Source organism: Meleagris gallopavo, chromosome 2 (assembly GCF_905368555.1).
Source record: "Meleagris gallopavo chromosome 2, MGAL_WU_HG_1.1, whole genome shotgun sequence".
NCBI classification, from domain to species: domain Eukaryota; kingdom Metazoa; phylum Chordata; class Aves; order Galliformes; family Phasianidae; genus Meleagris; species Meleagris gallopavo.
In genome coordinates, this window is record NC_139405.1 from 4,349,102 (window position 1) to 4,360,686 (window position 11,585).

Below are 11,585 nucleotides of genomic sequence, written 5' to 3' on the forward strand. Positions count from 1 at the left end.
CCTCTCAATCCCGGGGTCAGCTGCAGCTCTCTTGACACATTAGCAGATGGGACCAAGTGCAGCCAGGCTTGTTTATTCCCAAAAAAGTGCTAAGTCCACAGGAAGTGATGGGCTGGGCTCAGCTCATGCCCTGCCAGCTCAGTCCTTCTCTACCGGAAAGTGGAGAATGTCTGTCTCCTTTCAGCAGAGGCTGGGTTTGCTGCTGTCTTGATCTCTACAGTCTGGAAGGCAACTTGGGGCTGGGCCTGGGCCTGGGCTTGGGCTGGGGATGGGGCTGGTGGGGGCTCAGCAGAGACGTACTCCAGGACATGAGGCCTCTCATCCTGGCGCCGGAGGTAGCCCTGGTTCAGCAGGTGCAAGACACAGGACAGCACGTCCACACTGTGACAGCAGAAGCTCAGGAACTGCAGGCCTGGCCCCAGCTCTCCCTTCTCACAGGCATCGATCACCTGCAACAGCACAAGAACGCATCACTCTTCGCTCATCACCCAGCAGCCCCTCTCTGCCCCCCAAACATTCAGCCTCCATACCTTAAACACCAGGTTGTCGATGTGCAGCTGCTTTTCCGCCTTGAGGATGCGGGTGATAAGGCAGCAGAGAACATTCCTTTTCCTCTCCAAGGCACTGCTCTCAGCCCTCTCTGCCCGCAGGTACCTCTGCCGGGGCAGCAGCCTCAGCTGGCGGCCAGAGGCATGGGCCAGGGCCACCCGGTTCAGCCGCAGGGCACCTGGAGCTGCACCCGGCCGACGGTCAGCCAGGCCCCGAGCTGGTCCCTGAAGGAGCCCCAGGAGGCAACCAGTGGGGCCAGGCCAGCACTGCCCCAGGGATACCCAGCCCCACACTCACCCCCCTGCGTGCAGCTCTGCACCAGGATGCCATCACCGTGGGTCAGCGGGGCCAGGGCCTGGTGCACCAGCTCGGCAGGGAGCCCCGTCGCCTGCAGCAGGGCCTCCACCGCCACCTCCTGCAGAGGGACGGAGAGCGATGACCAGGCAGGAGCACCACTGGAAGCCCCCCAGAAGGCAGCACCAGCCACGTCCCTCCCAGCCCCAGCCTCGGCTCTTACCTCAGCGCTGTTGAAGTGCAGCAGGATGTACATCTGCAGCGTGGACACGTGGAGGACGCAGTCTGCGAAGCGCAGCTCAGCACGGCCCAGCCACGTCCACTGCAGCCGCCGGGGCCTCGCGCACACCCAGTCCGGCCGGCTCTGGCCTGCCAGGGCAGCATCAGCCTCGCAGGCGCTCCCGGTGCCCCCGCACCGCCGGCTGAGAGCCCCGACCCCACGGCCGCCGCACTCACTGTGCCGCCAGAAGGCCGCGAATTCATCCAGCGGGGAGCTCAGCGCCGCCAGGAAGAACCTCCGGGGCTCCTCCATGTAGCACGGCGGGGACACGGGCCAGCAGCGCGGGGACAACACCAGCACCTCCACCTCCGGTGTATCTGCCGCAGGGGCCTCCCCTGGAGCCTGGGGACGGAAGGCGGCTCAGGAAGGGCCCGGGACTCCACCAGAGCCCCCGGCCCCCATCCCTCCAACCCTCACCTCAGCCTCGGTGCTCTCTGCGCCCAGGCCGCGCTCCAGCAGCCGCCGGTCCCGCTCCTGCAGCCGGAAGAGGCGGAAGTGCCGCCGCAGCTCCTCCGACTCCGCCAGGTCGCCCAGCATCTCCTGAGGGAAGCGGCGGGGGAAGCACGGCCCCATCTGCTCCACCACAGCCCCTTCCAGCCAGGAGGGCCCCTGCGCCAGCAGCCGGTCCCCCAGGTACAGCCTGCCGAGCCGCGGGTCAGGGCCGCCTCAGCCCCGCGGCCGCCGGCCCCGCCACAACCAGGACGGGCCCCCGCAGGGCCATGGAGCCCCGGGGCCCAGCAGCCCTTCCCTCCCCAGGGTGCAGCAGGGGCAGCGCACTCACCGGTAGAAGTGCTCGAAGGTGTGGGCGAACTCCAGGCCGCCGAAGACGACAAAGGGCTCCAGGATCTGTTGCAGCTGCCCCGTGCTGCCCACAGCCCCGTGCAGCTCCTGCACCTTCTTATCCAGGTAGCGGGCGAACCGCTCGCTCACCTGCGCAGGGACGGGGATGGCCGTGTGGGCACGGGGCGGCCACAGCGGGGACGGGGCACGGGCAGGAGCCCCGGGGCACTCAGAAGGGGACACGGGTGACCCGGCCCAGGAGGGAGCGCAGCCGGGCACGGGCACCGGCGAGGGCCACGCCGGGCCCCGGACTCACGTGCAGGGCGGTCAGGAAGGAGAGCTGCAGCAGAGCCCCGGCAAAGCCCTGACCCAGGGCTGCCACGAAGGCGGCCCGCTGCCCGAACAGCTCCTCCGTGGCCCCGCGCAGGCGCCGGTACAGCGCGCAGTACCGCTCCACGACGGCCGGTGCCTGCCCCGACGTCTCCAGGAACCGCTGCACCTGCGGGCACGGCCGAGGGGTGAGCTGCAGCGGGACCGACGCAGGCCCGGCCAGCACCCACCGCCCCGCACCCTACCTGCTGCTGCACCACGCCACGCCAGCACCGCACCACGTCCCACAGGCCGCCACACTTCACTGCCGCTGCCGCCACTGCCGCCACTGCCGCCGCCGCCCGGGCTGGCGTCTCCTCGTTCCTGCCCTCCTTCCCGCCTGCCAAGGCACGGCCGAGGCTCAGCCCCGCACGCCGCCCCTCGCCTGGCCCCGCACCAACGCGGCCCCGCGCTCACCGGCCGCTGCCGCCTCCTCCGGCTCCGCGCCGCCCGGGCCCACGTGCACCAGGAGCTGCGTCAGGCGCCGCACGCAGGAACCGAAGGCGTCGCCGCGGGACTGCTCTGCGCTCCCCACGTACTCGCCCAGCAGCCAGGCCAGAGGGCTGATGCCGCTGGCGTCTGCCGGGACGCAGAGACTCAGGGGAAGCCTCGGGCGCTGCGGGGAGGGCCCGGGAGGACGGCGGTACCTGGGCCGGTGATGCTCTGCACCACGGGGGTCACCAGGGCCTCCCAGCACGTCCTGCCCAGGGCTCGGGCCGCCTCATTATCCGGAAGGAAGCGGTCGGCGAAGTCTTGCTCGTGCCGTAATGCCCGGTTCAGCCTGAAACGGCGAGGGGGCGGCACGGCATGGCACCAAACGCCCACCGACTGCACGCGGAACCGCCTCGCCACTCCAGGGGGCGATGGCGATGGCGATCGCTCCCCGCCCTGCCCCTCACCAGGCGGGGGACTGCTGCAGCCCCACTCCTCCCAGGGCAGGACTCGGCCTCTGCCCCACGGTCCCCTCTCGGGCTGCCAGCACCACCCCTGCTGCCTCGGGACCCAGAGACAGACAGCACAGCCCACGCACCACTCACTTGCCAAAGAGCTGCAGCAGCTGCCCCCGATCCTGGTGGATCTCCTGGCACCACACGTGCGCCCGAGCACTGCAGAAGAGGAACGTGCGCCGGCACAGCTGCTCCTTGAAGATGGGCCAGAAGGTGGGCTTGGGCCCCAGCACCTCGATGCCACGCACGCGCGTGTCGATGCCGCCCTGCGGAAAAGCACAACCCTGAGCTCTGGGTGCATCCCTGACGCCCACTGCCATGCCCCGGGCTGGCTGCAGCTCCCACCTGCTGGCACCGCTTCACCCGGATCTGGATGACGGGCCAGAAGCGCGTCATGTTCTCCAGCAGCACCACCCTGCTGGCCGAGGGCAGGACGGTCACCTGCGGGCACACGGCAGCTCTCAGTGTGGGCAGTCAGAGCAGCCACCCTCACACTCCCGGTCAGCCCTCGTGCAGCCACGGCCGGGATCACCTCGCGGCCCAGCAGCACTGGTGCAACTCACAGCGTTCAGCTCCGTACGGACGTCGGCGGGGCTGTCCCCTCCCAGCACCACCACGCGGGCCGGCATGTAGCTCGAGTCCTCGCTGGCCACCAGCATGCTCATCTCCCTGCGGCGAGGCAAACACAGTGCTGCCCCGCAGCCCTCACTCACGTCCAGCAACCCGAGCAGGGGGCCACAGGGACAGCACGCGTGGAGCCCCGCACCCATCTCCTCCCCGCACCCATCTCCTCCCCGCACCCATCTCCTCCCCGCACAGCCCTACCTCACCACCACCCCGCACTGCATGTGGATGGTGATGTAGTGGGAGCCGGTGCTGCCGTTCGACTCCCAGTAGGTCTTGGGGTTCCTGTCCGTCAGCTTGCTGGCACGGTGCGGGTTGGAGGAGACCTGCACCTTCTCCCAGCACTTGTCCTCCTTCACCTCCACGCTGGAGCCTGCAGGGAGAGCACACACAGCCTCCAGCTGTTGCTGGGACACACACCGGCACGAGGCCCGGCTCCCACTCCCGCGCTCACCTCGGCACAGGTTGCGCAGAAAGACGTCAAAGAAGGGGACGCTGATGGGCCGCTGGCTGCGGCGGTGCTCCTCAATCTGCCCCAGCACCACCTGGGGATGGGGACAGGGCCACGCCGTCAGCGGGGGCCGCATCCTTCTCCCCAAGCCGGGTAGCTTGGACACCCAGCCCACCTGGATGCAGCCGGCCAAGATGCTGCCCGTCAACTTCCTGTAGAGCGCGGCGTGCCTCTCGCAGTCGCTCACCAGCTCTAGCAGGGCCGGTGCCAGCGGTAGGGCCGGGCCGTGCTTGTCCAGGGCTTTGGCCACAGTCTCACGGGCGCCCGCACGGCACATCCCCACGGCGCAGTCCTTGCTGGCGGTAGCCAGGCGGTGCAAGAAGCCCACCGCCTCCTGTGCCACCTGCGGGAACACGGTCCTGAGCCGGCGGCACGCAGCACAGCCCTCCCTGCCCCCGGGAGCACTGCGGCCCTCTCACCTCACAGTCGCCGCTGTGGGCGCTCAGGAAGGACAGGCACGGCTCCACGCACTCATGCCAGGGCAGCGCGTCCTCCCGGTAACCGTCCAGGAACGCGCTCAAGATTCTGCACAACAGATGGGGCCGCTCAGGCTGGGGCACGAGGCGGCCCTGCTCTGGGCTCCCACACTCTGACCGAGCCCCACCTGAGGATCCGCAGCCCCACGGCCTTCTCCGCCCCCGGCAGCTCGAGGCTGCGCAGCAGCGGACGGAAGCACCGGCGCTCCTGCAGCTGCCGGGATGCCTCACCCGCAGGAATGGCGGCCACGCTGCAGAGCTGCCGTTCCAGGGCCACCACCACGTCCTCGGGCAGCGCGCCGTCCCACAGGCCGCCTGCGGGCACCCGTGCCTCCCTCGCCTCCAGTAGCAGGACCTCGGAACCTGTGGGACAGGCAGCACAGTTGGGATCATCAGCCCCTGCCTGCGGGGCCATGGCACGGAGGGCCTCCCGTGCAGTACCTGGCATCTCGGGGCTGCGAGGCAGCTGGTGCTCCGCCAGGCGGTTGATGACGCCCAGGGCCAGCATGGCGTTGGGGCAGCCAGCATCCTGCCCGGCCCGCCAGCAGCTCTGCAGCACTACAGGTAGGTCACAGCCCACCAGCTGCTCTGCCAGGCCTCGGTGCCCATCTACCAGCATCCTCACCACCAGCAGCCCGTTCTGCACGCCCGAGGAGCCCCTGCGGGGATGCAGCCATGTGGGCGCCTTCCTCCCCAGGTGCAGAGCTCCCCAGGACCCGCCCAGCCCCGTCCCTACCCTGGCATGCCCTGCATGGCACGGATGGCAGCGGGGATGGCAGCCAGCAGGCCAGGTGAGCCCTCGCCGCAGGCAGAACCGATGCTGGCAAAGATCTCCCGCATCATCTGCGCGTCGGCGTGGCTCAGCAGCGACGGCTTCCTGCCGGCACCTCCGGCTCCCACCAGCACCTTCAGGGCCTGCGTGGCCCACAGCGGCTCAGTGGCGGTGGGCACCAAAGCGGGCCGCACCAACCCCCGAGCTCCCGCACGCACTCACCGCCAGGCCGGCCTGCTGCACCAGGGCCGAGGCCGCGTGCTGCCGCATGCAGGCCAGCACCGCCCGCACACCTCCCTCTGTGGCAAAGGGCACGCACCAGTCACACCTCTCCATCAGCAGGGCCACCAGCCGCAGCACCAGTGCTGCCGGGCACGACTCGGCCTCCTCAGCACCCAGCAGCTCCACCACCGCCTTCACCAGCTTCTCCCTGTGCGGCCAAGGGCACCTCAGCAGGGACCCCAGAGCCGCCTTCACCTGCCCACGCGGCCCCACCGCACTCGGATCGCCCCGTGCGAGCCCACCTGCGGCACAGAGACGCGAGAGCCGCCCCTCTCAGCCCCGCACCTGGTCCCCGGCCCGCCCTGGGCCTTGCTGCAGTGCTGCTCCTGCTCCGGGGCCTCCTCCAGCACCTTCACCACGTGCCGCAGTCCGGCCACGCGCAGCTCCGCCTCGCAGTCACCACGCAGGATCGCGTCCACCACGCGCCACACCTCGGCCAGGCAGCCGCCCTCGCAGCCGCCCTCGCAGCCACCCCACGCTGCAGGAGGGAGGGAGGCTGCGACATCCCCAGCAGCACCCGCGGCAGCTCCCAGAGATGGGCCCACGGCCCTGGCACCGCCGGCCTCCTCCCCCAGGCCGCCTCCCGCGCCCGCAGCCTCCCTCCATCGGGCCCTCACCTTCGCTCCGCTCCGCCGCCTGCGGGAAGCGCAGCCCTTCCCTCTCCAGGAGCTCACGGAACAGCTGGGAATCCGACCTGAGAGCCGTGGCTGCGGAAAGCTCTTCCTTCGCCACCTCGGCCGGCACAGCTCCGGGGTCATCACCTTCTGAGCACACCGTGGCACTGCCCCCGCCGCGCTGCTCGGCCGCACTCCCCGCCAGGTACTTGGCGTAGACACGGGAGCCGTGCAGCTCGCTCTGAGCGCTGCCCCGAAGCCGCTTCTCCAGGTCCTGCAGCATCTTCTGGGCCAGCTCCGCAGGGACCGGCAGCTGCAGCAGGGCGTCCTTGGCCGGCTCCAACAGCTGCGTGGATGGGGATACGTCAACCCGCACGGACACACGATGGACCCCACGCCCCTGAGACGGCCCGGGCCCAACCAGACACAGGTGCTGCGCCGGCACAGAGCCCCACACCCTTCCCCAGCATCGTGTGCCCACTCCCTCGGGCTTCCCCGTGCCGCTCTGGCCCATACCTGCTCAGTGTGCTCCTGCTGGATGAGTCGGATGATCTCCTCCTGCTCCCGCACTTCCAGCTTCTTCACAAAGAAGAGCAGCTCCCACCACTCAGCGCGGCTCAGGGTCGCTGCAGCTCTGCTCGGCTGCTCCCCCAGGTAAGGCGGTGAGTACAGCCCCCCCGGGGGCTTGGAGAAAAGCGGCTGTACAGCTGCAGGACAGCAGAGAGAGGAAAGGCACCATCAGCCGTGCCAGCTTCCCCCGCAGAGCCATCCTTTGCTGCACAGCCCTCACTCCCACAGCAGGAGCTTGTGAGGACCTCCCCGATCTCGTCCCAGTCAAGGACAGGGAGATGATAAGAGCGCAGCAAGAGGCAGGGAGTGTGCTGGAAGCAGAGCCCTGGAGTGGGGCAGGTAGGGACTGCAGTCTTCTCTGAAGCCTCTTGGGGGCAAAACTAGGCACCTGTTGTGCTAAATTGTTCTCTCAGGACATGCATCTGAGAATAAGCTGCATGCCCACCTGGCCTGATGCTCACCTGCTACCAGCTTGTGGCTGTATCTCAGAGTGGACACCTTCTCTCGGCCCTCATGCTCCTCCTGCCCAGAAGAGCCAATGATCTCCACCATGTGCCAGTGAACCCAGTACGTGCAGCCTGAGGCAAACCAGTACACCTGCGGGGGAGAGCCAAAACCACACACGACTGAGGAAATGCATGGCAAGCCCCATTGCTCCCACACAAGGCTAAGGTATTTTCCACACCACACAATGTCCCTCAACAGACCCATCCTCCCAGCAGCAGATACCTGCACAGGCGGTGTGCCATCATTACTCTGGCGAAATTCACCCTCATCACCTGCGCTGACCTGTTCATAGTCCTCCAGCATGCGCACCCGCATGCCGTGCACCAGGTTTGCCTGTACATACTCCACATAGCTGCTGCGGCTTGGGAAGGCCGAGCGTGTCTTGAAGGTGCTGGGCTCATTTGGTGCAGGAGCAGGGGCAGCTGGAGCAGTGCTGGAGGATGTGGGCTGGTGCTGGAAGATGGAGCGGGTGGTGCGAGGCTTCGTCTCCTGCTGGGATGGCGACTCCGGCTTGTGGCTGTGGTCCCAGCCCATCACGTGCACCAGCTCCAAGATGAGGTTTGCCATAGCCATGCTGAACTCAAACTCCTGCTTTACACGGCTGCTCTTCTGCCGCTCCTCACTCTGCTCCTCGTCGCTGTTGAGCTTGTCCAGGAGAGAAGTGACGCACAGGTAGCGCTTCACCAGGGCGAACAGCTGCTTCCCGGGGATCTGCAACAGGCAGGGCTGTCAGACTGCAGCTGGCCAAGCACCTCACTCCCTCACCAGATCATTCACAGCTCTGCAATGGCTGCAGAGCAGCGGGCAGCAACACAGCTCCCCTCAGCCCACCCTGCCCACAGACAGGCTCTCCTCCTGCTTCCTCACTGCACCTCGGCCTCGAGACAGGCCCAGATCCTGCGCCAGCCCTTGTATTATCAGGTCCTGCTCAGCTGCCTACTGTCACTACCTGAGGAAGATGAATGCCCTCAAAGGACACACAGTGCTCTTCACAGGATGTTGTCTCAGCAAACAGCTCCAGCAAGGTGTAACGGCTGTCAAAGTCCATGTGCTGCTCGATGCCATCCTGCTGGCTCAGAGACAGAAGGACATGAGCCCAGCTCCCTGCAACAACAGAAAGCATTTAGGCTCCCTAATAGACAACCCTCACACCTCGCTGCGCCAATCAGCCTGACTGCGGCAGACAAGGACCGGCTTTGCTGCTCAGGGTAACCCAACACATCGGACACCTCCGAGCCACGGCAGCTCCTCTCTGACGAGAGCCTCGGGCAGGATCAGCCTCTGCTCAGCGGGGCCCGAGGAGAGGCTCCACGCCGACGACGGCAGAGAGCCAACGGCCCCGCGAGGCCCCGCTCCCCGAGCCCCCGCCCTACCGAAGGACCGGCGCCCTCGGCGGCAGCCCCCACCTGCGTCGTGCGAAGCCAGAGCCCTCAGCATCTCGCCGGCGCCGCGGCAGATCGCCTTCTCCTCGTGGCACAGCATCTCCGTCAGCAGCTCGAGGGCTCCCGTCTCCTTGAAGGCGCCCGCCAGCGCGCCGATGCCGGCGTACGCGCTCAGCACGCGGACGGTGTGGAGGACGGAGGACGCGGGGGTCCCGCCGCCGCCCAGCTGCCGGCCGGCTCGCCGCACCAGGCTCCCGACGTCGGCCTTCATCTCCAGCAGCGAGGCCTCGTCCGGCGCCGCGGGCGGCGGGCCGGGCGCCCTCTCCTCCTCCGCCCGCTCCCCCCCGCCCAGCAGCGCCGGGCAGCCGGCGCGGACCTCCTCCGCCGACAGCCACACGGCCACGCTCTCCGAGCGGAGCCCCGCGGAGGAGCCGCCGCCGCCGCCCGCCGCCCGCTCCTCCGCGCCGACCACGCGCCACCGCACCAGGTACTCCGGGGCGCCGTCGGGGCCGCGCCGCTGCCGCAGCAGCTCCTGCGGGTAGGCCTGCAGCTGGGGGCCCAGCTGCACCAGCAGCCCGCCCTCGCGCCTCTCGTTCACCATGCTGCCGGACGGCGTTGCGGGGCGCACTGAGGGACGCGGGGAGCGGCGCGGCGTGTCCGCCCGACCGCCGGGGGGCGCCTTGCGGCGCGATCGCCCCGCCGCCACCGGATGGTCCGCGGCCGCCGTCCCGGCCCCGGGCCCGGCTCGGCGCCGCTTCCGGGTGGGCGGGCGGGGGCGTGTGCGGCGGGCGGTGCCGACGGGAGCCGAGCGGGGCCGAGAGTCCTCGGAGGCGCCTCGTGGGCTCGGCCGCTTCATCGGTCCCGTTCTGTGACGGCCGGCTGGGAGGCGGGGCTGCCGGACCAGGTCTGGCGATGGGACCGAAGAGGTGCCTTGGAGCGCCTTCCGACCAAACCGTCCTACGGAAAGGATTCGCCTAGAGCGGGTCCTGCCTAACCAATCTAGAGGCCTTCTGCATCAGTGGCCTGCATCAGAAGAGATGATGTCATCCAACTGGATGTCAGTGCGACCACTGATGTGTTCCTCCATAACATCCTTCTCTCCAAGTTGGAAAGGTAACCATTCAATGGATAAGGAACTGGTTGTCAGCGGCTCAATGTCCAGATGAAGATCAGTGCCAACTGGGATCCCTGAGGGGTCAGTATCTGCGACCTTTAACATCAGTGACATGGAGTCAGTGGGATCAAGAGTGCCCTCGGCAGTTTGCAGGTGACACTGAGCTGTGTGGTGTGGTGAACACATCCAAAGGATGGGATGCCATCACAGAGACCTAGACAGGCTGAGCAGTGGGCCCAGGAGAACCTCATGAGGTTCAACAGAGCCAAGTGCAAGGTCTTGTTCTTGGGCTGTGGCAACCCTGACTATCAGTACAAAGTGAGGATATTAGAATGGAGTGCAGCCCTGCTGAAGAAGACCCAGCGATAGTGGCGGATGACAGCTGGACGTGAGCCAGCACTGTGCCCTTGCAGCCCAAAGAGCCAACCACATCCTGGGCTGCATCAAAAGCAGCGTGGCCAGCAGGGTGAGGGAGGGGATCTGCCCCTCTGCTCTGTGCTGCGAGACCTCACCTGGAGCACTGCGTCCAGATGGAGAGTGCTCAGTACAGGACAGACGTGGACCTGTTGGAGAGTGTGCAGAGGAGAGCCATAAAAATGAGCCCAGGGATGGAACACCTCCGAGGACAGGCTGAGAGCTGAGCAGCCTGGAAAAGGGAAGGCTCTGTGAGACCTGAGAGCAGCTTTTCAGTACCTGACTAGCGGGTGTAAGAAAGAAGGCGAAAGACTCTTTAGCTGGGTCTGTGTAGTAGGACAAAGAGAATATGGTTTCAAACTAAAAAAGAAATTTAGACTGGGTGCAAGGAAAAAAGTTTTTTTTTTTTTCTTTTTTTTTTTTTTTTTAATAAGGGCGGTGAGTGGCCCAGGTTGCCCAGAGATGTGGTGGAAGTGGTGGAAGTTCCATCCTTGAAATACGCAAGGTTGGGCTGGATGGGACCTGATTGAGCTGTAGATTGCAGGGGAGTTGGACTAGATGGCCTTTACAAGTCCCTTTCAACTCATAAGATTCTATGATTCTAAGCATCCAGGCAGGAGAGTGTCTAACTGCTTGATTTTGTGGAGCCCCAAGCCCACGAAGGCTCCTGCCTGCCCCCAGATCCAGCTACAGCAGTCTGTGGCCCAGCACCCATCTCTCCCACTCAGGAAGGGCAGCGGTAACACAACAGCGCTGGTGTGCAGAACGCTTTATTGGCCCTGGCCTCACTGCTGTGTTGTGATGCGGGGCAAGTTAACGTAGCTCTTCATGGGTGGCAGTGGCTTGATCTTACGGCCAGCCCAGCCGCCCTTGCGATGCCATAAGCCTGTGTGCGGGCGCTTGCCCAGCCAGCGGTTGCGGCCGGCCTTTCCGATCACCCGCTTGTTGTGGTCAACATTGGACACGCGGCCCACTGTGGCCACGCACGTCTCCAGCACCTGGAGGATGGAAAAGAGCTGTGAATCTCCCTGCTGGCACCCAGGTCGTCAGGACAGGGACAGCACGGTTCCCCCACCTGCATGTGTCTCTTGGAGGGCAGC

General features: G+C 66.8%; 1 protein-coding gene across 6 annotated transcripts; it reads right to left on the reverse strand.

Moving 5' to 3' along the window:
* Positions 1-57: 57 nt before the first annotated feature.
* LOC146544847 (cullin-9-like) lies at positions 58-9,746 on the reverse strand. 6 transcript variants are annotated; one of them, XM_085218695.1, is made up of 29 exons: positions 8,982-9,745; positions 8,525-8,679; positions 7,798-8,286; positions 7,530-7,665; positions 7,015-7,205; positions 6,502-6,844; positions 6,170-6,362; positions 5,825-6,032; positions 5,567-5,745; positions 5,272-5,489; positions 4,959-5,193; positions 4,774-4,879; positions 4,470-4,697; positions 4,298-4,388; positions 4,045-4,216; positions 3,783-3,888; positions 3,565-3,660; positions 3,310-3,485; positions 2,920-3,053; positions 2,690-2,851; positions 2,479-2,612; positions 2,220-2,402; positions 1,905-2,053; positions 1,541-1,763; positions 1,300-1,465; positions 1,067-1,212; positions 847-964; positions 531-733; positions 58-449 (listed from the first exon to the last, which is right to left on the reverse strand). In XM_085218695.1, exons 1-29 carry the CDS (start codon positions 9,556-9,558, stop codon positions 150-152), a joined length of 5,817 nt encoding a protein of 1,938 aa, XP_085074821.1. In that variant the 5' UTR covers positions 9,559-9,745; the 3' UTR covers positions 58-149. The 6 variants fall into 6 exon arrangements, 5 of the variants coding, with proteins under 5 accessions (XP_085074821.1, XP_085074826.1, XP_085074825.1 ...); XM_085218700.1 differs by lacking the exon at positions 8,982-9,745 and adding an exon at positions 8,728-8,947 and having other exon boundaries at positions 8,525-8,641; XM_085218699.1 differs by lacking the exon at positions 8,982-9,745 and adding an exon at positions 8,728-8,947 and having other exon boundaries at positions 8,525-8,644.
* Positions 9,747-11,585: the final 1,839 nt, after the last annotated feature.